Source organism: Oncorhynchus nerka, linkage group LG4 (genome assembly GCF_034236695.1).
Source record: "Oncorhynchus nerka isolate Pitt River linkage group LG4, Oner_Uvic_2.0, whole genome shotgun sequence".
Classification (NCBI taxonomy): domain Eukaryota; kingdom Metazoa; phylum Chordata; class Actinopteri; order Salmoniformes; family Salmonidae; genus Oncorhynchus; species Oncorhynchus nerka.
Genome location: NC_088399.1, coordinates 84,033,166 through 84,059,382, shown reverse-complemented (window position 1 = coordinate 84,059,382; position 26,217 = coordinate 84,033,166). Strand labels below are relative to the sequence as shown.

Below are 26,217 nucleotides of genomic sequence, written 5' to 3'. Positions count from 1 at the left end.
CTAACCTTAAAGGGGGAAATGCTAAACTGACCCCAGATGAGCGTCTAGAGTTTGTAGTGATATTGTTAGAGGGTAAAGAAAATGATTAACCCTGCCGAAAGGAAAAGAGTAGGATAGATAGAGACCCCCTACCAGACACACATCAGCAGAAGAGATTGCCAATAGTGTAACCGTTTAGGCACACCATATCTATCAAATGTAATTCTAAAGCCCTTTTTACATCAACAGATGACACAAAGTTCTGTACAGAACCGCAGCCTAGAACCCCAAACAGCAAGCAATGCAGACGTAGAAGCACGGTGGCTAGGAAAAACCTAGAGAGGAACCAGGCTCTGAGGGGTGGCCAGTCCTCTTCTGTCTATGCCGGGTGGAGATAATAAGAGCACATGGCCATTTAAGGACAGATTGTTCTTTAAGATGGTGAAAAGTTCATCGATGACCAGCAGCGTCAAATAATAATAATCACAGTGGTTGTAGAGGGTGCAACAAGTCAGTACCTTTGGAGTAAATGACAGGTGGCTTTTCATAGCCGAGCATTAAGAGGTCGAGACAGAAGGTGCAGTAGAGAGAGAGAGAGAGAGAGAGAGAGAGAGAGAGAGAGAGAGAGAGAGAGATGAAAACAGCAGGTCCAGGACAAGGTAGCACAGATCAGGGTTCCCCCTAGCCGCAGGCAGAACTGGAGCAGCTATGGACTGTGGACAGCCTGGAGTCATCAGGCTAGGTAGTCCTGAGGCATGATTAGAGGGAGCATATTTAAATTCACACAGGACACCAGATAGGGCAGGAGAATTACACCAGATATAACAGACTGACCTTAGCCCCCCGGCACATAGACTATTGCAGCATAGAGACTGGAGACTGAGACCATGTAAAACACACGTCACAGCACCCAACCAATAATACCCATTCATAACCCATAGAGAATTTGCAATATTCTGTTTTACCTTCCAGTAGAGTGGGGGTGTGAATGGGTGTGTGGGGAGAGTGAGGGGTGTGAATGGGTGAGGGGGGGGGGGGATGTTTTCATAGACATAACAAAGGCCTTGAAATGTCAATAGTACCACACCAAATCAATACACTTCAAACAACAATAAACTTGCATGCAACCTCCCTTTTACTAAAATGTCAACCCAAATATGTCTGTCAGGGAAATAATAGTTTAGCGCCACTGAACATTAAAGGGAGGTCATTGAAAAAACAGAAAGTCTATTGCAGTGTAAAGCACTGAAAGGAAAATGAGAGTAAGAGAGAGAAAGGGGTCTTAGCTGTTGACTTCAGGCTTGCAGTTGCAACGACTGTCTGTCAAATACACCTGATGGTTGGTTGGTTTGTTTGTCAAAGCTTCACAACAATGTTGCTACCACCATGCAATCAATGACAGGAGTGGCCCCAGAAGATACACCGCCGATCGACTTAAACACTTTAAAAACACGCTGAAAATGAACATAACTTCTGCAGAGTTGCACACACTGTGAAACTGCCCCGCCAACCCAGAGCTCTCCACAGAGAGCCAGAAGAGCTATATTTTGACTGCTGATGCGCTCTCAAAGTGACAGCACACGGTGAAGGCTCCGTGCAGGATACTACCCGTTCCTTTGACTGCTGTGCTGTTAGATACTGTCTACTTAAACTGTCTGAGATCCGTACTGAGGGCTTACTCTACAATGTTTTCCAGCGGTTGCAGACGATGTGCCTGTGTGTGTGTGTGTCTGTATCTGCGACTGGTCATTTAAATCCCCACTGTGGGTCAGACTCTGAGACTGTCTGTATGACTGAGTGAGCCTGACTCTGGTTGGCTGGCAGCAGCTGCTGTGACTGTCTGTATGACTGCGTGAGGCACACTCTGGTTGGCTGGAAGCAGTTGCTGTGATTGAAGAAAGCAACACAGCTGGGACTCCTACACAACACACAGGGGTCACTGCACACCCATCCCACCAAACCCACCTCTCCATCCCACCAAACCCACCCTTCCATCCCATCAACCCACCCCTCCATCCCACCAACCACCAAACCCACCCCTCCATCCCATCAACCCACCCCTCCATCCCACCAACCACCAAACCTACTCTTCCATCCCACCAAACCCACCTCTCCATCCCACCAAACCCACCCCTCCATCCCATCAACCCACCCCTCCATCCCATCAACCCACCCTCCATCCCACCAAACCCACCTCTCCATCCCACCAAACCCACCCACCCCTCCATCCCATCAACCCACCCCTCCATCCCACCAACCACCAAACCCACTTCTCCATCCCACCAAACCCACCTCTCCATCCCACCAAACCCACCCCTCCATCCCACCAAACCCACCTCTCCGTCCCACCAAACCCACCCCTCCATCCTACCAACCCACCCACCCATCCCACCAAACCCACCCCTCCATCCCACCAACTCCCCCCTCCATCCCACCAAACCCAACCCTCCATCACACACACACACACACACACACACACACACACACACACACACACACACACAGTATTCAGGTCTTGTGTTTAGTAGATGCATTTCTGTGTGACTCAGCCGTGGATCAGAGAGAGGTCAATGTGTCCAATCCGTTTAGCGTCCACCTCACCTCTAATACTGGGTCAGTTCACTACGCGTCCAGCCCTGTTATCCTTAGAGAGGAGGAAAAATACAAAGATACTGCATGAACCTATTTGGTTTCTCCTTTGACCTTCGACCTTTTGTTCTTCTCGTTTGATGTGTTTTTCTCTCTGGAGAAGTGTTTTACTGGTGTGAATGTTTAGTAAATCTGTTCTCATGTCTATAGTTGTTTTCTACCAATATAACAATCTGTTTCTCTACCAACTCATGCCTCTTCTCCTCAGTTCTACAGAACCCTCTGCTGAGAATAGCCCAGAGAAACTCAAGGCCAAGGTATGTATGTGAAGAGAACCCCAATGCACATAGTAAACAGTAACAGGGCATCTCCATGATAATACATATTGACAGTGCTGACTGAAGTGTGCTAATGCATATTATTATATAATGCCTGTAGGCTATTGTGGTGCATATTGTTTGTTTTTCGTTGCATTGATTTAACCTCTGTCTGGTTCTGATGCCTTTCTGTTTAACAGAAATCTCTTACATGGCCACACTTCTTCTCCTATTCATATTACTTGGTATTGTATTTTATATATTTTTTTCTCCAATCAAACAGAATACAAAACAACTACTGTACATAGCAGGGTATGAAGCGGTCTGATTAGCATATTCTTAATGCACTTGTTATTGAAGTTCATTTCAGTAATTTGCACAAATATAGGTGTATTGGATTAGATTCATATATAGACCAGTAATTTATAATTCCTTCAAGGGAATCATCATAACTCATGTATTTAGATATTATAATTTCAAAGGTTGGGTTTTTGCATTACGGCATTTCTCTTTTAATCACATTATCTGGCGCACACTTTGGGACTGATTATGTTTGATTTGTCCGTAGTAATTCATTAATTAGATATTCTCTAGCCACTGATGTTATTAATCAAGCTATAGCAATGGGGAAATCACTTCAATACACTGAGTGTACAAAACATTATGAACACCTGCTCTTTCCAAGACATTGACTGACCAGGTCAAAGCTATGATTCCTTATTGATATCACTTGTTAAATCCACTTCAATCAGTATAGATGAAGGGGAGGAGAAGGATTAAAGAAGTGCCTTTGTACGGGGTATGGTAGTAGGTGCCAGGGGCACCAGTTTGAGTGTGTCAAGAACTGCAATGCTGCGGGGTCCCTGTGGTGGATGCTGGCGAATTGAGACTGTTCTGAGGGCAAAAGGGGGTTGCAACTCAATATTAGGAAGGTGTTCCTAATGTTTGGTACACTCAGTGTACAATATCCAATGTCTTTCATAGTACCTAGTCTTTCATCCCTGATACATAATCCTAAAGTGAGGTAATGTTGAGGTGCTGTATGTCTCTCTTCTCGCAAACCTCAAGCCTGCAAACCATTAAATTAGTCATAGATATTGTGAATCAAGCTTTTCACCTAAAAAAGGACCAGAGAGGTACTGTAGGTGTAAGGGTTTTCTTCTGGTGAAAGAGAGGTGGACCAAAATGCAGCGTGGTGGTTATTCATGTTTTTAATAAAGACGACTATACAAAACAAGAAAAGTGAAAACCTAAACAGTCCTATCTGGTGCAAACACAGAGACAGGAACAATCACCCACAAAACCCAACACAAAACAGGCTACCTAAATATGGTTCCCAATCAGAGACAATGACTAACACCTGCCTCTGATTGAGAACCATATCAGGCCAAACATAGAAATAGACAAACCAGACACACAACATAGAATGCCCACCCAGCTCACGTCCTGACCAACACTAAAACAAGGAAAACACATACGAACGATGGACAGAACGTGACAGTAGGTGCAACTAGTTACCCAGCTCAGTCGATCCTATCTGGCCACAGGCTAGAGAATCAGACAGACTTACATCACAATCCTCAGATCAAAAGGAGGGTGTTTGTGCTGACGTCAAATGATGGCTATAGCTGACACCATGTTTTCTCAAGCCTCCACATGGCTTGTTGACTAAGGCACACCCACCTGGGGCGGTTAGGTAGGTAGGTAGGTAGGTAGGTAGGTAGGTAGGTAGGTAGGTAGGTAGGTAGGTAGGTAGGTAGGGAGGGAGGGAAGGAGGGAGGGAGGGAGGTAGGTAGGCCTGGCCAGATGTACATTTCAGAGATGAAGATGGTAGGTAGGTAGGTAGGTAGGTAGGTAGGTAGGTAGGTAGGTAGGTAGGTAGGTAGGTAGGTAGGTAGGTAGGGAGGGAGGGAGGGATGGAGGGAGGTCTGGCCAGCTGCAAACTTCAGAGATGAAGATGGTAGGTAGGTAGGTAGGTAGGTAGGTAGGTAGGTAGGTAGGTAGGGAGGGAGGGAGGGAAGGAGTTAGGTAGGGAGGTAGGTAGGGAGGTAGGTAGGTAGGTAGGTAGGTCTGGCCAGCTGTAAACTTCAGAGATGAAGATGGTAGGTAGGTAGGTAGGTAGGTAGGTAGGTAGGTAGGTAGGTAGGTAGGTAGGTAGGTAGGTAGGTAGGTAGGTAGGTAGGTAGGGAGGGAGGTAGGTAGGTAGGTAGGGAGGTAGGTCTGGCCAGCTGTAAACTTCAGAGATGAAGATGGTAGGTAGGTAGGTAGGTAGGTAGGTAGGTAGGTAGGTAGGTAGGTAGGTAGGTAGGTAGGTAGGGAGGGAGGGAGGGAGGTAGGTAGGTCTGGCCAGCTGTAAACTTCAGAGATGAAGATGGTAGGTAGGTAGGTAGGTAGGTAGGTAGGTAGGTAGGTAGGTAGGTAGGTAGGTAGGTAGGTAGGTAGGTAGGTAGGTAGGTAGGTAGGTAGGAGGGAGGGAGGTAGGTAGGGAGGTAGGTAGGGAGGGAGGTAGGTAGGTCTGGCCAGCTGTAAACTTCAGAGATGAAGATGGTGGTAGGTAGGTAGGTAGGTAGGTAGGTAGGTAGGTAGGTAGGTAGGTAGGTAGGTCTGCCAGACAGAGTTTATTATTGTTATCACTGGGGACAGAGAGAACTACTGAGGTCTCACAGGGAAACATACACACATAAACACACATGCCCATGGACACATTCTGTTTCATTATACAGTATAATATTTACGTTGCATCACATACTGTACATGTTTAATCAGACATAGGTGTGCAAATATTATCTGTATGTAGAATGTATGAGGTTTTAACGGTCTATGTTTGTTAGAGGTCCTCCAGTATATTCCCTCTATTCATTATGAAATCATTGATTGAAATAATCAATCGGCAGCAAATGACTTCAACATTGGCATTTATTAGCTTTAGATTCAAAACATCATAGAACAAAAATAGCTTTGTGTTGAGAGGGGAATACAATGAAATAGACCTTGAAATGAACAGAGATAGACTATAGCCAGCCACAGGCTGTCTGAAATGGCACCCAATTCCCCACTACTTTTGACCAAGGCCCATAGGGCACTTTATAGGGAATAGGATTCCATATAGGATGTAGACCATGTTTTGACTAACGTCTAATAGACTTCTGCATGGTGTTGTTCTACATAGGGTCCTGTGGTGAAGGATGATCTGAGTGTCAGCAGTAGCAGCTCAGTGGAGGTCAGTGGTCTGCGGACTGAAGCCAAGAAGTCCGGTCGCTCAAACACCCTGGTGCTCTCCTCAGACGAGGTGAGAAACAAGGATTTGATCTCACATAAAAAAATCTACCTAGTATCAACAATCACTAGTTATTCAACCTAAAATGTAAAAAAAATGAGTATATTACCTCAAACATAAAAAATGAAGAAAAGGGACCTATATTTCCCCATCTAGTGCTCCTGTCATGTCATGCTGAGTTTCCTCTGGTTAGCAAGTGTCTGGAATGTGTAACAATGGTGTTCGAATGGCCTATTCCATGTTTAATTAGTTACAATTTATATTCTATTTAACTATCTTTGATGTTAGCAACTGTAGCTTTGCTAGTCGGCCATTTTGTATGTACCCTGTACCATTGTGTGCCCTGGGCCACTGCTGCTGCTGTGTTTTTGTGTTAACAAACTGTCCTGTCCTGTCGTCCTCTGTGCTGCCATGTTCAGAGTCTGGATATGATAGATGACGAGGTGAGATCTAGCTCTGAGTGGCCACCAAAACATTATGCATGTTCCCATACTGTCTACCAAGCTTGTAAAAAGCCTGTGTTTACATCACATGCATGCTTACTCATTAGTCTAAATCTTTCATAGGCTACTGTTTTTCATAAACCCCTATTGAAGTGCATGTCACAAATGTGACGTTCAGTCGTCAGCATGCTCTCAACTTCTGTTCTAGAAATTATTCATTTTAAATCACCCATCACTATGTGTGCCCTCGGCACTGCATGTGGAGATATATCATATGTGTGTGTGTGTGTGTGTGTGTGTGTGTGTGTGTGTGTGTGTGTGTGTGTGTGTGTGTGTGTGTGTGTGTGTGTGTGTCCTCATCTAGATCCTAGATGAGGGCCAGTGCCCCAAGCAGCACCAGTGGCAGAACATCAGTGTGACAGAGTGGACCTCCCAGCAGGTGTCCCGCTGGCTCATGGGACTAAATCTGGAGCAGTACATCCCAGAGTTCACGGTCAACAATGTGGACGGAGACCAGCTACTGCAGCTGGACAGCACTGAGCTCAAGGTGACGGACTGAAGTCTGTGGTTTTGTTCATATCCAGCTATGTTAGTTACTTCTGGATTAAATTCTAAATGAGTTATAGAGCATCACACTATGCAGCCCACAATGCACCTCTTAAATGCATTTACCCCGACGTTCGCGGAGATCACATTCATGGTAAACGCTGCATGTCAGCTCAATCCTAAAAGTCTGTTATAGTTCGCTGCTTGGATTGAATCCTGGCCTTAGTTACTAGTTAGTTACTAGTATCACCTTGTTTATGCATTGTCATTGTTTCCAGGGTGTTTGGTGCCACCCGTCAAGGTACAAGTAGTTTAACAGTTTGATATAGGAATTTGCCCTGAAGCTTTGGGCCGATATAAACTGAAATTGTTCCAACTCCTGTTATATTTGTTTTGATCATAGAGTTTTATTCCCTGACTAGTGCTCCTGTTCACTCACATCCCCCATCTCTGACCCTTGTCCTGTGTGTGTGTGTGTGTGTGTGTGTGTGTGTGTGTGTGTGTGTGTGTGTGTGTGTGTGTGTCACACGTGTGGTGTGTGTATGTACAGACCCTTGGCGTTGCCTCCTCCCAGGACCGGGCTCTGATCAAGAAGAAGGTGAAGGATCTCAAGGTCCTGATGGAGAAGGCTCGGCGGAACCGGCAAAAACTTGACAAACGGCGAGCGAAGCTTCACCAGAAAGAGCTTGAGGAGCAAAAGAAACAGGCCCACAAACCCAGCATCAAGGGCCACCCCGAAACAGCAGGGGGCGCAGCAGAGTAACCCACGCCTTTAAGACCTACCTCTCCTTGTCTTTCTACCAACCACCGCTACCAAGTAACATCTCCAGGGATAGAAACAGTCAGCAGAAACACGGAGCTGAACACCTAACAGGGCTTGAGTTCAGGCTGTAGTGGTGGAGGCTGTCGAACTACTGTACCACCAAACAGATGATACCAAAATGAGCAGACAGTTGGATAGTAAAGATGCTGCCCCCCCACCTGCCTCTCACCTCGTAGTGTTTCCAAACCTCCTGCTCCATTACATTTGATTTATTTTGGTGTAATTTAGATATATTTATTCATTTTAAAAGTCTGAGTATCTTTTTAAAAGTCATATCACATCTGTCTGTGTTCCTCTTTCTATGATGTGTTATATAAAACACCTTTAGACATAATGAAAAAGTAGTGAATGTACATATATGATAATATATTGATAAATATGTCTAATGTGCCATTTTTTATATAGAGAACATGTTAATCATGTGCAGATAGCTAGATGGATTTATAAAATCTGAATCTCCCCTCATAGCTCTGATGAAGCACATTACATATTCTATAAAAGGCCTGTGTAGTGGATGGTGGTGCAGTTACTGAATCTCACCACTAGGGGCCAGACCTGTGTAGTGGATGGTGGTGCAATATCCAGATCTCACCACTAGGGCCCAGGCCTGCTGCTTGAATCCTATCACTGGAGAATGACAACAACACTGGAACTACTCAAGAGGAACTCAGGTCTATTGAGCAGACAAGTTTCAAGACTTAGTGGAATAAGAACCAAGCCTGTGGGAGGAACAAGAAGTATTCATGTTCTTTACTGGAACTACACTGGAGGTCCCAACACTGGAAGTTCAACTACTGTATGAACTAAACCCTTTACTCTGCATACAGTAAACCTGCCTCTGTATCTATCGTATTAGAGCACTTCACACTATGAGTGACTAAAGTCGTAGTGAGTCGACTGATTCCTCTTTGTGTGAAGTGAACATTTCCATGAATTTGTAACATACCAAACCCTGCTCCAAAAACATTATGGTGGTTATTTCAAGAGAAGATCCTGAGTTATGCATAATGTCGCTTCTTCAACCTCTTCCTGTAACCTGCTTTCAACCTCTAGTTGATGTAATCTAAATAACTAAAGTAATTCCCAACCGCTGCTTTTTCATAACGCCACCCGCTTTTACCCGAGTGTTAAAATAGAGTGAGAACACATTTAGTTATCCATTATTCTATTTTATTTCCCAAATGTCTCTAAGCTGGCAAATAAGATGACCATGCCGTCATTCTTTTGTGATTTGATCTTTTCAGATGATTCTCTTTGCGTTGTATGCCCTGGGATAACGCAAAGCCTCTTTGGTTAGTATTCTTAGAACAGGGTGTAGTATTTACCCCACTAACTGGGTTTATTGGTTTGTTTATGTGTTTGTTTATTTGTTTGTTTATTTGGATCCCCATTCGTTTTTCCCCGAAGCAGCAGTTACTCGTTCTGCGGTCCACAAAAACCCCCACAAAACATGACAAGTAACAAAATACTGATACACTGATAAACAACAGCAGTCACACACATTTGAAATACAACGACACACAAACAATACAACAACAAAAATAAATCAAACAACAAAACTAAACTGAAACATGAAGAAAGACACAAAATCAAAGGAGAGGGTTGTATTTGTTGTACAGTTTCATTACAGGTTCATCATGACTGGGGCCCTTGGTTTCAGCGCGGTACGTACACGATTACAAACATTGCACTAGATACATGCACGCAATACAGTCCGACCACTTTGGATTTTATATCTCAATGTTTCTTAATAGATACCTTTCCCTTTTTGAAATGACATGGACATAGTTGCTGCGATGATGCTGTATGCAATATGTCTTTTGATTATATGTCAGTCATTCTGTTCCATTATCTTACCCAGGAATCATCATTTGGTCATGTTTACATACAATGTATGACCATTGAAATGTCTCCATGACGGTGATGCTACTGTTTGTTGCAACAGAGTAGGGTGAAGTTGCCCCTTGACACTGATCTTGTGTCAGTTTTGCATTTCCTCCACTAATGGTTAAGGTTAGGATTGGAGGAGAAGAAGCTGATCCTAGATCTGTACCTAGGGCAAACTTCACCCCGGAGCCTGATGCAACAGAAACATGTAAGGAAGCTTTGGATACAGTAGTTCCCATCCCTGTTAAAGGGATAGTTCACTCAAAAACAAAACACATCAGCGTCACAGTTTCTGCTCTGTACTGAAAGTGCTCTATCTTGAAAACGTGACTGCTGACACGCACAATTCTGTGGGATTGTGGATCAATGAACAAAATGCTAACGGATAGTTTTTCAGTGAACTGCCCCTTTAAAGAGACATAAATATGATAGTACCATGCAATGCCACTTAGATTACACTGGTATTAATGTTTATTTGATATTATTTGTAATTTTTATGCTAAAAACAAAGCATTTTGGCTATTGTTTATAATAACTTATGCAACATTAGAGTATTAACCCATAATTCTAATATCGAGAAATTGTATGAATACCCTTTTGCCAAAAAAAATCTAAAACAAATGTTCATAGAATGTCTTAAAAATGATCATCAAATCGAGGGATTACCGAGGCTTGGAGTTTGTATGTTAACCCGATTTAGGGCTCTATTCACTCCGTGGCGCTGAAGAACCGCTTTATAGTGCGGTTGACAATTAAATGCAATGTTCCCGCAGTCACAGAGACTGCATTCATGGTAAACGCTGCATATGTCAGATCAATGGGAAATGGCCTTAACATCACGCGGATCTTCCGCGATACTTCGGCGATATGGATTGAATCCAGCCCTTAAATTGCATAACCTGAGCAACAACAACAACATCCCCTTCCTCTTTCATTGTGATTGTAGTTGCAGCGTCCTTCCTGTCACGTTACCCCACTGCTACTCTTATAACAGAGCGTCTGGGGTTATGCTACGATGAAACCCTTTTGCAACACTACTCCAACCTATTCCCAACGCTCACCCACCCAGTCTACCATTGGATAGCACTCTATGACTTTTGTATGTACAGTAAAAGCTGAAAGCAATATGTTGTATTAAGAAGCCTTGTTTTCTACTGTGTCAGTACGCTGCCTGTGTACAGTTTATGTGACCTTGGGGGCTGGGCTTGTGGCTGTGGCTGGGGTTGGGATTGGGGCTGTGGTTGGGGTTGGGGCTGTGGTTGGGGCTGTGGTTGGGGCTGTGGTTGGGGGTTGGGGTTGTGGCTGGGGCTGTGGTTGGGGTTGGGGCTGTGGTTGGGGCTGGGGGTTGGGGCTGTGGTTGGGGCTGGGGCTGTGGTTGGGGCTGGGGTTGGGGCTGGGGGTTGGGGCTGGGGTTAGGGCTGTGGTTGGGGCTGTGGTTGGGGCTGGGGGTTGGGGCTGTGGGTTGGGGCTGTGGCTGTGGCTGGGAGAGAGAGATAATCAGGACTGATAGGCTAGCTGCGCTTCTTTTTCCCCTCGCTTTCTTTTTTTCTCATTTTCTTACTCTCCCTCGTTTGCATTCTGAAAAGTTGAAAGGGCAACTATCTGTCACACTGAATAACATGGAACCAAGTCACTGGATCAGAGTCACTGGAACAGGGTCACTGGATCAGAGTCACTGGAACAGGGTCACTGGAACAGGGTCACTGGATCAGAGTCACTGGAACAGGGTCACTGGAACAGGGTCACTGGATCAGAGTCACTGGAACAGGGTCACTGGAACAGGGTCACTGGATCAGAGTCACTGGAACAGGGTCACTGGAACAGGGTCACTGGAACCGAGTCACTGGAACAGGGTCACTGGATCAGGGTCACTGGAACAGGGTCACTGGATCAGAGTCACTGGATCAGGGTCACTGTAACAGGGTCACTGGATCAGGGTCACTGTAACAGGGTCACTGGAACAGGGTCACTGGATCAGGGTCACTGGATCAGAGTCACTGGAACAGGGTCACTGGAACAGAGTCGCTGTCATTGTTCCATTGTTTTCCTTCTCCTTTGTACTGTGTTGCGTCTCATGCAGTCATCACATTTTCTCCAAACCAGTGCTAGAACAGCACTGAGAGCCTGTACAAAAAAAACATGTTGAAGGTAAAGCTTTTCTATGTTTTTGTCATGTCCTTCTCTAGCTCTGGTCCAGGGCGTTAAGTGCACGTTCGGAGGCAGAGGCAACTTGTTGTTTTTGTCGTCGCGATGGACCAGAGCTAGTCCTTTTCTACCTGTATAAAGAACCCGAGGTACCATGATGATGCCTGTACAGAGTCCCAGTAGCATCCTCAATATGAATTGAACTCCTTATTTTAGTGGTGAATCAGGTGACTTTGTCTGGGGCTACAACAACAATGTGTGCTGTTGGGGATAAGGGAGGACTGTAGCTGGGAACCACTGACCTATATAGGGTGCCATCTTGGATGCACAACGTAGCCTCTATTACTCATGTTAAATAAACCCCTCCAGATGAGTTGAACCTGTCAGACTGAGAGTTTATTCCAAACCCGCCTTGTGTTTCTGTTTTTCTCTCTTAGTATCCTTGTGGTATGAGTTATGAGTGAGTATTTGTTTCCAGTTGCATTTATGTGATTAAATGTTGCTCTATGTAATGATTCTAAACTACACAGCCAGTGCAGACACATAGCACCCAACACACCGCAGCATTACATACTCAGATGACATAGAAGGATATGGAACGGATTGTGTGCGTCCATTATGACACCCAATACCCATACAGTGCATTACTTTTGACCAGGGACCATCGGGCTATGTAGGGAATAGGGTGTCATTTGGGACAAAGTCATTGATTCACAGCCTATAGGCCAGTGGAGGCTTCTGAGGGGAGGACGGCTCATAATAATGGGGGTAACGGAGCAAATGGAATGGTATCAACCACATGGAAACCATGTGTTTGGTTTTGTTGATACCATTTCACCTATTCCTCTCCAGTCATTACCATGAGCCCGTCCTCCCCAATCAAGGTGCCACCAACCTCCTCTGATGTAGATTAGCTTATATACGCTCATATCACACCCTGCAGACAGTGAATCATCAATTCCAGGTACATTTCACAGAGTACACTTGTTCACTCTTAACCTTGATTGGCTCCCCTTGTGTCCACATGGAGCTAAATATAAATGTCTGTTTGTATACTATTATTATCTTCTGACCATTGACCATGTGACTGTGAGCATCCCCCCCCCATAATGCTATTCTGTTAGAATGTGCACAGTTGAGGATAAACACTGGCCAACCCACGTCTGCCTGGTTCAATCACAACTGAACTGAGTCCCAGGCAATTGCGTCCCAAATGACACCATATTTCCCTTTATAGGGCACTACTTTTGACCATAGCCCTATGGGTAGTCTCTCTAGACATTTTGCTGTTGCCTAGGGCCTGGTCTTCTAGACTACACTGTGGGTGCAATTTTGGGACTGAACCCAACTCCCACCTTCCTATCTATTTATAACCTGCCTAATAACATGACTCTAGAGGGATTGAATTTCATACCCCGCTCTCTTTCCGTCCTTCCCTCTCTTTCACTTCCTCCCTCTTTCTAGAATCCTGGTGTCGTGTGTTGTGGACACTGTCACTTCAGTAGGAGACCCCCAGAGAGGGAGGGGATGTCTATGTGTGTCCGTGTAAGCCTAATACTATCCACTATTCATGACATCATCAGAAGGTGCCTCCATGCCTTGTTGAGAGCAGTAGTAACACCAGAAGAAGAGAAGGGACGGTGGGCCATGGAGGAGCTGCTGACCCCCAGACAACAGACTGCTAGGCAGATCAAGGCCCGTTTCCTGGAGGCCCTACAGACCAACAACGTAACGGAGGTCCTGGAGATACTGTACACCACCAACCTGGACATCGACACTGTGCTGGAGGTGGAGGACAAACGCATGATCCTGGCCTCATACAAGCAAGGTAGGGTTGCGGTTGTGCTAGTGAGTTTGGATTCCAGACTAGGGTTGTGCATTGTAGGAGTATGCAGGAACTAAGGTAAAGGCATGGTGGTGATTTCATTCACGCATGGTAAAGATGAATACTGATATCACTTTTGACTGACTAATGTAGGCCTCCATGTGTGGTGGGGGGTTTGATGCAACAGGGATATCATTGCATTGGTTTAACTCTATGCACGCCTGCATTAGAGGATACCTTACTGGTACTGTATGTCTGACAATGCATATACTCAGGGCATTCAAAGCAGATTTGTGGCTAGGATGCATTAGTTTAGATAGGGTGTGGTGGGTTATTTAACTGTCAACGGTGCTTATAATACAGGCGTTGCGGTGTAGTGTAGAATACCCCCACTTGATGGCGCTAGACCTCCATCAGACCCACTTAGAGTACCCTGAGTAGAGTGATGTCCAGGGAGAGTTTCTGGAGTTGGAAAAGGCACAAGATTATTGACTTTCTTGTTATTATTCTCCTCATGCATACCATTATATTCACTCCTGTTTTTTGTGCCACCTTATATAGTAACGCTTGGTAAAGGCTCCCGAGTGGAGCAGCGATCTAAGGCACTGCATCTCAGTGGTAGAGGTGTCACTACAGACACCCTGGTTTGAATCCAGGCTGTATCACAACTGGCTGTGATTGGGAGTCCCATAGGGCGGCGCACAATTGGCCGGTGTAGGCCGTCATTGTAAATAAGAATTTGTTCTTAACTGACTTGCCAAGTTAGAATACAGCAATTACCCCTATTAAGCAAGGTAACCGAATGTGCAAAAGGCATTCAGACACTCTTGGTGGAACATTTTCATTTTAGTCATTTAGGTGACGCTCTTATCCAGAGCGACTTACAGTTAGTGCATTCACCATAAGATTTACTACATGACCAAAAGTATGTAGACAACTGCTCGTCGAACATCTCATTCCAAAATCATGGGCGTTAATATGTAGTTGATCCTCCCTTTGCTGCTATAACAGCCTTCACCTTTCTGGGAAGGCTTTCCACTAGATGTTGGAACATTGCTGCGGGGGCTTGCTTCCATTCAACCACAAGAGCATTAGTGAGGTCGGGCACTGGTGTTGGGCGATTAGGCCTGGCTCGCAGTCTGCGATCCAATTCATCCCAAAGGTGTTCGATGGGGTTGAGGTCAGGGCTCTGTGCAGGCCAGTCAAGTTCTTCCACATCGATCTTGACAAACCATTTCCGTATGGACCTCGCTTTGTGCATGGGGGCATTGTCATGCAGAAACGAGAAAGGGCCTTCCCCAAAACTTTGCCACAAAGTGGGAAGCACAGAATCGTCTCGAATGTCGTTGTATGACACAGTGTTAAAATTTCCCCTCACTGGAAATAAGGGGCCTTGCCCGAACCATGAAAAACAGACCCAGACCATTATTCATCCTCCATCAAACTTTACAGTTGGCACTATGTACTGGGGCAGGCCAAACCCAGATTCATCTGACGGACTGCCAGATGATGAAGCATGATTCATCACTCCAGAGAATGCATTTACACTGCTCCAGAGTCCAATGGCGGTGAGCTTTACACCACTCCAGTTGACGCTTGGCATTGTGCATGGCTGCTTGGCCATGGGAACCCATTTCATGAAGCTCCCAACGAACAGTTCTTGTGCTGATGTTGCTTCCAAAGGCAGTTTGGAAATCGGTAGTGAGTGTTGCAACCCGAGGACAGATGATTTTTACTCACAACGTGCTTCAGCCCTCTGCGGTCCTGTTCTGTGAGCTTGTGTGGCCTACCACTTCATGGCTGAGCAGTTGTTGCTCCTAGACGTTTCCACTTCACAATAACAGCACTTACAGTTGACCGGGGCAGCTCTAGCAGGGCAGAAATTTGGCCAACTGACTTGTTGGAAAGGTGGCATCCTATGACGGTGCCATATTGAAAGTCACTGAGCTCTTCAGTAAGGCCATTCTACTGACAATGTTTGTCTATGGAGATTGCATGGCTGTTTGCTCAATTTTATACACCTGTCAGCAACTAATTTGAAGGGGTGTCCACATACGTTTGTATATATAGTGTAGCAAGGTGGGACAACCACATATCTCAGTCATAGTAAGTATATTTTTCTCAATAAAGTAGGAAGTCACGTACGAGTGTTAGTTCACGAAAGGCAATCCATTTTGGGGGGTGCGAGGGTGCTGTGGGATTATTTAAGATACTCTTTAGTGTTTCAGATGTTTTCGGTAGATGGGTAGGGACTCTGCTGTCCAAGATTCAGGGGGAAGCTGGTTCCACCATTGGTTGCCAAGACAGAGAAGAGCTTGGACTGGGCTGAGTGGGAGTTTCCCTCCCGTAGGTGTGTAGAGGACAAGTGCCTGGATTAGGACCTGAACCAATTCTTGTGTGAGGTAGGGTCGTACTCTACGGATGTTGTACAGTATGAACCTGCAGGAGCGAGTCACTGCTTTGATGTTTGCAGAGAACGACATGGTGTTGTCCAGGGTCAAGTCAAGGTTATTTGCACTCTGGGAGGGGGACACTGTGGAGTTATAAATTGTGATGGAGAGGTCTTGTAGCGACAGGCCTTCCCCGGGAAGAAGAGCAACTCTGTCTTGTCGAGGTTGAGCTTGAGGTGGTGGCCCGACATCCAAGCTGAGATATCTGCCAGGCACGCAAAAATGTGTGTTGCCACCTGGGTGTCAGAAGGGGGAAGGAGAAAAGTAGTTAAGTGTCATCTGCATAGCAATGATAGGAGAGACCATATATAGAGAGAGGAGAGGGCCTAGAACTGAGCCCTGGGGGACACCAGTAGTGAGAGCACGTGGTGCAGACGCAGATCCTCTCCACGTCACCTGGTAGAAGCGGCCTGTCAGGTAGGATGGGATCCAAGAGTGTGCAGAGCCTGAGACACCCAACCCTGAGAGGGTGGAGAGGAGGATCTGATGGTTCACGGTGTCGAAGGCAGCGGATAGATCTAGGAGGATGAGAACAAAGGAGAGAGAGTCATATTTGGCAGCGTGGAGATCCACCGTAACACAGAGTATTGGTTTCTTGAGGAGTGGAGCGACTTGGGACATTTTGAAGTCAGAGGGGATGCAGCCAGTGGTCAGGAATGAATTGATGAGGGAAGTGAGGAGAAGGTCTCCAGAGATGCTCTGGAGAAGGGAGGAGGAGATGGGATTGAGCTGGTAGGTTGTCGGGGTGACCGGAGCTCACTACTCTCAGGATGCCATTGGGAGAGAGAGGGGAGATTGAGGCTCAATAATGATGGTAAAACGTTATTATTTGTAATGTTTTTTTCACTACTCTAGGTTTCTGGTTGCCAGACTACAAGCTGGAGTGTTCTTGGGCGATGGCCCTCCACGTCTGTGTAATGTACAACTACCTGGAGACAGCTCTGGTGCTGCTGCAGAAGGGGGCGGCGGTTAACAGGAAGCCCAATGGGAAGACCCCGCTTCACGTGGCCTGTACGGTCGCCCACGGCGACTGTGTGGCCCTGTTATTGGGCCACGGGGCGAGGGTCAACAGCCTGTCTCTGAGTGGACACACACCACTACACTACTGTATAACTAAAGAGTCTGTGGACTGTGCCAAGCAACTCATCCTTAATGGTGAGAATGGATGGAGATTAAATAAAAGTGTTCAGTGCAGGTAAAATCATGTTATTTTTGAGGTTGCCATGTCTTTGGATATGCAAAATCATATCATTAAGTAGGCCTACAGCATTTTCTATCTCCCTGCCTCCTTCCCTCCCTACCTCCAGGGGGCAATGTGAACAAGCCCAGTCAGAGCAAAGACGAGGACACACCTTTACACACGGCAGCCCGCCTGGGAATCCCTGAGCTGGTGGCTCTCTACATCTCCCACGGGGCCCAGGTGGACGCGGTCAACTCCCTCCAGGAGACGCCCCTGATCACTGCAGCCTTCTGGGCCCTGGACATCCGTGAACAGACCTACAGCGAGGACCACCACCTGGTCTGCCGCATTCTGCTGGACCACGGCGCAGGTGAGGTGAAACAGATTGTTGTTCTGGGTCACTCCTAACAGATTTTTTATTTAGTTATTTATTTCACCTTTATTTAACCAGGTAGGCCAGTTGAGAACAAGTTCTCATTTACAACTGCGACCTGGCCAAGATAAAGCAAAGCAGTGCAACACAAACAACAACACAGAGTAACACAATAGAAAAAATCTCTATACAGTGTGTGCAAATGAGGTAAGATTAGGGAGGTAAGGCAATAAATAGGCCGTAGTGCCGAAGTAATTATAATTTAGCAATTAAAGACTGGAGTGATAGATGTGCAGAAGATGAATGTGCAAGTTGAGATACTGGGGTGCAATGGAGCAACAAACAAAAAAATAACAATATGGGAATTTTTTATTTATTTTTATTTTACCTTTATTTTACTAGGCAAGTCAGTTAAGAACAAATTCTTATTTTCAATGACGGCCTAGGAACAGTGGGTTAACTGCCTGTTCAGGGGCAGAACGACAGATTTGTACCTTGTCAGCTCGGGGATTTGAACTTGCAACCTTTCGGTTACTAGTCCAACGCTCTAACCACTAGGCAGTTATGAGGTAGTTGGATGGGCTATTTACAGATGGGCTATGTACAGGTGCAATGATCTGTGAGCTGCTTTGACAGATGATGCTTAAAGTTAGTGAGGGAGATATCAGAGGGAGTCTCCAGCTTCAGTGATTTTTGCCATTTGTTCCAGTCATTGTCAGCAGAGAACTGGAAGGCAAGGCGGCCAAAGTTGGAATAGGCTTTGGGGGTGACCAGTGAAATATATCTGCTGGAGAGCGTGCTACGGGTGGGTACTGCTATGGTCACCAGTGAGCTGAGATAAGGTGGGGCTTTACCTAGCAAAGACTTATAGATGACCTGGAGCCAGTGGGTTTCGCAAGAAATATGAAGCGAGAGCCAGCCAACGAGAGCATAGAGGTCGCAGTGGTGGGTAGTATATGGGGCTTTGGTGACAAAAACGGATGGCACTGTGATAGACTACATCCAATTTGCTGAGTAGAGTGTTAGAGGCTAATTTGTAAATGACATCGCCAAAGTCAAGGATCGGTAGGGTAGTCAGTTTTACGAGGGTATGTTTGGCAGCATGAGTGAAGGAGGCTTTGTTGCGAAATAGGAAGCCGATTCTAGATTTCATTTTGGATTGGATATGCTTAATGTGAGTCTGGAAGGAGAGTTTACAGTCTAACCAGACACCTAGGTTTTTGTAATTGTTCACATATTCTACGTCAGAACCGTCCAGAGTAGTGATGCTGAACAGGTGGGCAGGTGTGGGCCGCGATCGGTTGAAGAGCATGCATTTAGTTTTACTTGCATTTAAAAGCAGTTGGAGGCCACGGAAGGAGAGTTGTATGGCATTGAAGCTCGTCTGGAGGTTAGTTAACACAGTGTCCACAGAAGGGCCAGAAGTATACAGATGAGGTCTGGGGCCGTACTGTATGTATCAAGCATCTCAAAGTAGGAGTGCTGATCTAGGATCAGGTCCCCCCTGTCCATGTTGTCTTATTGATTGTAATCTTAAAACCCCTTAGAGTCGATGTCCGCGCAGAAATCTAATTACAATATTTTTTTAAAGTGTCCGTTTAAGCTAGAGATATCTGTTTTTTTTGCATTGAATCAATCCACTGTATCCACCATATATGTCGCCCTTCTGCATCTGTGGTGAAAGGTGACAGAGCTAGAGCATCTGTGGTGAAAGGTGACAGAGCTAGAGCAGTGTTTGTCATCCCGAAAATCGGTCTTCTCACAGCCGATCTGCCAACAGACAGTTTTGGCTACACACCCCTCTGTGGAAAGGTGAGACTCTCACGAACACGTACGTATGTACATGTCGGTTGCACACAGGCCTCACAAGACTCGTCTCAAGGTACCAGCTGAAAAAATGTATGGAAGTATATATGGAGTGCCAAAAATAAGGCATAGGACAGATACTTCAGAACAAACTTCCTACAGATGTTTTGGGGGGACTATCTGTTGTTCCATGTAGTGAATCTGTTAGTCAATGTGTTTGTACGGGCTAATAGCAGTAATGCCAAAAATATTTTTACAGCAAATATTTTTTATATGTAATTTTTTATTCTTCAAGGCGTCTTAAAATTCTAAATCACATAGCTAAATGATCCTTGGTATGACTTTCTTAAAACATTTCCATATAGCTTAGTAGAACCCTACCCCCCTTCCACGGCTTAGACTCTTATGGATTAACAGCAAAACCGATCCTAAATCAGCACTTCACTCTGAGATGCTTGATACGGCTCCTTATAAGGCTTGGATTTACATAATGGTTCACCTCGTCAGATGCATTATCATCGTCGGGATGCAAAATGACTTTGCCTCACATCATATCTTCTAGGCATTTGTCTAGGTAATTGTGTATGCTAATTACTGGTAGAAAAAAAGGAGGAAAACTACATTACTGTTAACCCTTTGTTGGTTCCAGACCCTAACCCTTTGTTGGTTCCAGACCCTAAACCTTTGTTGCTTCCAGACCCTAACCCTTTGTTGGTTCCAGACCCTAACCCTTTGTTGGTTCCAGACCCTAAACCTTTGTTGCTTCCAGACCCTAACCCTTTGTTGCTTCCAGACCCTAACCCTTTGTTGGTTCCAGACCCTAACCCTTTGTTGGTTCCAGACCCTAACCCTTTGTTGGTTCCAGACCCTAAACCTTTGTTGCTTCCAGACCCTAACCCTTTGTTGGTTCCAGACCCTAACCCTTTGTTGGTTCCAGACCCTAACCCTTTGTTGGTTCCAGACCCTAACCCTTTGTTGGTTTCAGACCCTAACCCTTTGTTGGTTCCAGACCCTAACCCTTTGTTGGTTCCAGACCCTAACCCTTTGTTGCTTCCAGACCCTAACCCTTTGTTGGTTCCAGACCCTAACCCTTTGTTGGTTCCAGACCCTAACCCTTTGTTGGTTCCAGACCCTAACCCTTTGTTGGTTCCAGACCCTAACCCTTTGTTGGTTCCAGACCCTAACCCTTTGTTGGTTCCAGACCCTAACCCTTTGTTGATTCCAGACCCTAACCCTTTGTTGCTTCCAGACCCTAACCCTTTGTTGGTTCCAGACCCTAACCCTTTGTTGGTTCCAGACCCTAACCCTTTGTTGGTTCCAGACCCTAACCCTTTGTTGGTTCCAGACCCTAACCCTTTGTTGGTTCCAGACCCTAACCTGTATGAAGATGACTATAAGACAGCCTTGCACAAGGCCTCCTGGAACTGTGACCACGTGCTAATGCAGATGCTGCTGGAGGCGGGGGCGGACACTACGACCATGGACATCAACGGCTGTGAACCCATCCAGTATGTCCTGAAGGTCACCTCCGTCAGGCCCATGGCCATCCCTGAGCTCTGTTACCAGCTGCTGCTCAATTTTGGAGCTCCACGGGTCTACCCACCGCAGTTCCACAAGGTAGGGGAAACACTTTGGAGGTCATTAGAGATACCCGCCTGAGTTCTACAAAGTAGGGGAAACACTTTGGGGGTCATTAGAGATACCCGCCTGAGTTCTACAAGGTAGGGCAAACACTTTGGTGGTCAGTGGAGATACCCGGCTGAGTTCTACAAGGTAGGGTAAACACTTTGGTGGTCATTAGAGATACCCGCCTGAGTTCTACAAGGTAGGTGAAACACTTTGGAGGTCATTAGAGATACCCGCCTGAGTTCTACAAGGTAGGTGAAACACTTTGGAGGTCATTAGAGATACCCGCCTGAGTTCTACAAGGTAGGTGAAACACTTTGGAGGTCATTAGAGATACCTGCCTGAGTTCTACAAGGTAGATGAACACTTTGGTGGTCATTAGAGATACCCGCCTGAGTTCTACAAGGTAGGTGAAACACTCTGGAGGTCAGTGGAGATACCCGCCTGAGTTCTACAAGGTAGGTGAAACACTTTGGTGGTCATTAGAGATACCCGCCTGAGTTCTACAAGGTAGGTGAAACACTTTGGTGGTCAGTGGAGATACCTGCCTGAGTTCTACAAGGTAGGGCAAACACTTTGGTGGTCAGTGGAGATACCCGCCTGAGTTCTACAAGGTAGGGTAAACACTTTGGTGGTCATTAGAGATACCCGCCTGAGTTCTACAAGGTAGATGAAACACTTTGGAGGTCGTTAGAGATACCCGCCTGAGTTCTACAAGGTAGGTGAAACACTTTGGAGGTCATTAGAGATACCTGCCTGAGTTCTACAAGGTAGGTGAAACACTTTGGTGGTCATTAGAGATACCCGCCTGAGTTCTACAAGGTAGGTGAAACACTCTGGAGGTCAGTGGAGATACCCGCCTGAGTTCTACAAGGTAGGTGAAACACTTTGGTGGTCATTAGAGATACCCGCCTGAGTTCTACAAGGTAGGGGTAACACTTTGGTGGTCATTAGAGATACCCGCCTGAGTTCTACAAGGTAGGTGAAACACTTTGGTGGTCAGTGGAGATACCTGCCTGAGTTCTACAAGGTAGGTGAAAACACTTTGGTGGTCAGTGGAGATACCTGCCTGAGTTCTACAAGGTAGGTGAAACACTTTGGTGGTCAGTGGAGATACCTGCCTGAGTTCTACAAGGTAGGTGAAACACTTTGGTGGTCATTAGAGATACCCGCCTGAGTTCTACAAGGTAGGGGAAAAACTTTGGTGGTCATTAGAGATACCCACCTGAGTTCTACAAGGTAGGTGAAACACTTTGGTGGTCAGTGGAGATACCTGCCTGAGTTCTACAAGGTAGGTGAAAACACTTTGGTGGTCAGTGGAGATACCTGCCTGAGTTCTACAAGGTAGGTGAAACACTTTGGTGGTCAGTGGAGATACCTGACGGAGTTCAATGGTGTAAAGTACTTAATTAAGTAAAAATACTTTAAAGGACTACTTAAGTCGTTTTTGGGGGGTATCTGTACTTTACAATATATATTTTTGACAACTTTTACTTCACTACATTCCTGAAGAAAAGTATGTACTTTTTACTCCATACATTTGCCATGACACCCAAAAGTACTCGTTACACTTTGACAGGAAAATGGTCCAATTCACACACTTATCAAGAGAAGACCATGGTGCTTGCCTACGGAGCTGTGAGGGGAACGGCACCTCAGTACCTCCAGGCTCTGATCAGGCCCTACACCCAAACTAGGGCACTGCGTTCATCCACCTCTGGCCTGCTCGCCTCCCTACCACTGAGGAAGTACAGTTCCCGCTCAGCCCAGTCAAAACTGTTCGCTGCTCTGGCCCACCAATGGTGGAACAAACTCCCTCACGACGCCAGGACAGCGGAGTCAATCACCACCTTCCGGAGACACCTGAAACCCCACCTCTTTAAGGAATACCTAGGATAGGATAAAGTAATCCTTCTCACCCCCCTTAAAAGACCTAGATGCACTATTGTAAAGTGGCTGCTCCACTGGATGTCATAAGGTGAATGCACCAATTTGTAAGTCGCTCTGGATAAGAGCGTCTGCTAAATGACTTAAATGTTAAATGTAAATGTAAGATCCCTGGTCATCTACTGCCTCTGATCTGGTGAACTCACTAAACACACACTTATCAAGAGAAGATCCCTGGTCATCTACTGCCTCTGATCTGGTGAACTCACTACATTTACATTTAAGTCATTTAGCAGACGCTCTTATCCAGTAAACAAACGCTTATCAAGAGAAGATCCCTGGTCATCTACTGCCTCTGATCTGGTGAACTCACTAAACAAACACTTATCAAGAGAAGATCCCTGGTCATCTACTGCCTCTGATCTGGTGAACTCACTAAACAAACACTTATCAAGAGAAGATCCCTGGTCATCTACTGCCTCTGATCTGGTGAACTCACTAAACAAACACTTATCAAGAGAAGATCCCTGGTCATCTACTGCCTCTGATCTGGTGAACTCACTAAACAAACACTTATCAAGAGAAGATCCCTGGTCATCTACTGCCTCTGATCTGGTGAACTCACTAAACAAACATGCTTTGATTGTAAATGATGTCCCACCACAAAACAACATGTTGGTAAAACAGTTCTAGCCTGTCTATGGGTAACAGAGTTGACATGTTATGCTCAACCCGCTCAGTGTTCCACCACAAAACAACATGTTGGTAAAACAGTTCTAGCCTGTCTATGGGTAACAGAGTTGACATGTTGGTAAAACAGTTCTAGCCTGTCTATGGGTAACAGAGTTGACATGTTATGCTCAACCCGCTCAGTGTTCCACCACAAAACAACACAAAATGTCCATAAAGAGTAGAACCAGCTCACCTGCTTATACACTAGGATTTGACTATTAGATATTCAATGTTTCTTTTGGAAAACTAATTTTAAAAATGAACAGTTTCACCATAAAATGAAGGACAGACATTTGATGTGATTAGATGAATCACTAATCACATGGAATAAATAATATTCTCTGGAAATAACTATGGCAATGATGGTGAAAACTTGTTGTACAATGTTGGGGTTAAGTGGGTTCAAATCTTCCTAGAAGTCACAGAGGGACATGTAACAAATTTGCCATTTTAGCAATTCTTAATTAATATTAATAATCTGATTTATAGAATGTTCTATGTGGTCTATATTAAAGGCCATGTCATTTCATATAACAGGCTTTTAAAATTCAATATTGGTGCACAATTCCTACCTAAAATATCAAAGGAATGCAAAAGGTACTAATTTGGTGGAACGACCCATTTGTCTACCTCTGTAGGTGTTGCAGGCCTGCCATGAGTGTCCCAATGCAGTGGAAGTCATGATGAACTCATATGAGCGCATCAAACCCACCAACAAGTGGAGATCATCCATTCCTGAAGCCTCCTACAAGGTAATCCACAAAAATACAGTGTCAAATCTCATTGTTGGACTCAGTCTTAGACACATTTATTATATAATCACCCCAAAGGGATTATGCACTGACGTTAATTTATGCGTATCCTCCATATTATAGTGAATTTGAACCCGGGTCCAGTGACTGTCAACCCAACACGTTAGTCGTTACGCCCAGAGATCCGAACCTTTTGACTAGGTGTTGGGTTAAGGTCGCTGTGTGTTGGGTTAAGGTCGCTGTGTGTTGGGTTAAGGTCACTGTGTGTTGGGTTAAGGTCGCTGCAATAGGTTTCTGTTTTGTTTCTCCAGCAACATGAGGAATTCTATGAGTCCATGTTTGCTGTGTGCTCCAACACTCCTCGTTGTCTGATGCACCTGGCCCGGTGTGCTGTCAGGAGGGCTATGGAGAACCGCTGTCACACTGGGGTAGGGAGCCTCCTCCTACCTCCCCCCATCCAGAGATACCTGCTACTCGAACCTGAGGGGACCTTCTATTGATGGACTTACTGACTAGGTGTTTGACTGAATGATCTACCTTTAGAGAACAGCTACCCTGAGTGATACAAGAGCCAGTATCTGATGCTATTGGTAGTAGTATATATGGTGGGTAGTTTAGGTTAGTTAGTGCTTGACTAGGTGTACAGGTATACAGCACACTGCAACTTCCACACTCTATCCCTAGGTGGCAGCACCAACCGGGTCAGGTGCTAAGCTCTGCCAGGAAGCCTTGATAAACAGTGGATTGCTCCCAGGCGGGGGCAATAAGTGACTGCAGGTGATTGCAAAGAGGGAGGTTGGCCAGCCAGCGTTTGTGTAAAAACTTGTTGTGGGCCTTTTGTATATTATTTTGTATATCACTACTTGAAAGAATGCCAACCACAAGTATAGAGTTGAGACAGAGATTGACCTGAACTTGGTAAGTTTGCTGTCTCCTCGGGTGTATTCAACACCTGGCCCGCTTAGTCTTTCTTGTTAATGCACACATTTAGATAAATGACAGATCATTTAGCCAAGCCTAGGACCCCTAGACATAGAGTGGAGTGATAAATGAAGTCTGGCCAGGTGCTTTCCTAACACTATCACTTAGGTCCAGTCATTGAAACAGGAAATAACAACAACAAAAAGACTGTGTACTAAGAGATGCTGTAGCTGAAAGTGGAACCAAAAAAGACACGATAGCACTGCCTAGCAGTCGAGGCTACCACTGGGTCAAACACACTGACTGGATATCCTGATCTTACTGTAGACTCCAGTCTATTGTGATAATGACATATGAGGACATTGGTCTTCTTTAGCCTGACATGGTGGATTAATGGATGTCTGTTTGACAGATGGATGAATGGATGTATCAGTCTGACAGCTGAAGCTTCTTTCAGACATTAATACTGGATGTCCTGTTCTATGATGTCACTTGTTGGTGTGACACCAAGGATCCACTGCAGCACTGTCTGACTCTCTCTCTCCTCCCCTCTCCCCCTCCCTTCCCTCTCCCCTCCCCCTCCCTCCCCTCCCCCTCCCTCCCTCTCCCTTCTCTCTCCCTTCCCTCTCCCTCCCCTCTCCCCTCCCTCTCCCTCCCCT

The 26,217-nt window shown here is 45.6% G+C and overlaps 2 protein-coding genes across 6 annotated transcripts in view; both read left to right on the top strand.

Annotated features, from left to right (window-relative positions):
- Positions 1 to 10,519, top strand: part of ppp1r9a (protein phosphatase 1, regulatory subunit 9A) — a 160,180-nt gene extending 149,661 nt beyond the window's left edge. For 2 of the 5 annotated variants that reach the window (XM_065017971.1, XM_065017973.1), the window contains exons 15-20: positions 2,837 to 2,885; positions 3,086 to 3,130; positions 6,055 to 6,174; positions 6,582 to 6,605; positions 6,970 to 7,152; positions 7,702 to 10,519. In XM_065017971.1, coding sequence (XP_064874043.1) covers positions 2,837 to 2,885; positions 3,086 to 3,130; positions 6,055 to 6,174; positions 6,582 to 6,605; positions 6,970 to 7,152; positions 7,702 to 7,914 — 634 coding nt within the window. In that variant the 3' untranslated portion in view covers positions 7,915 to 10,519. The remainder of the gene's footprint in view (positions 1 to 2,836; positions 2,886 to 3,085; positions 3,131 to 6,054; positions 6,175 to 6,581; positions 6,606 to 6,969; positions 7,153 to 7,701) is intronic. The other 3 variants (XM_065017975.1, XM_065017974.1, XM_065017976.1) reach the window with 2 other exon arrangements.
- A 2,923-nt stretch (positions 10,520 to 13,442) lies between these two features.
- Positions 13,443 to 26,217, top strand: asb4 (ankyrin repeat and SOCS box containing 4). Its single transcript, XM_029648887.2, has 6 exons — positions 13,443 to 13,834; positions 17,137 to 17,436; positions 17,589 to 17,831; positions 21,010 to 21,257; positions 24,524 to 24,637; positions 24,949 to 26,217. Exons 1-6 carry the CDS (start codon positions 13,534 to 13,536, stop codon positions 25,135 to 25,137), a joined length of 1,395 nt encoding a protein of 464 aa, XP_029504747.1. The 5' UTR covers positions 13,443 to 13,533; the 3' UTR covers positions 25,138 to 26,217.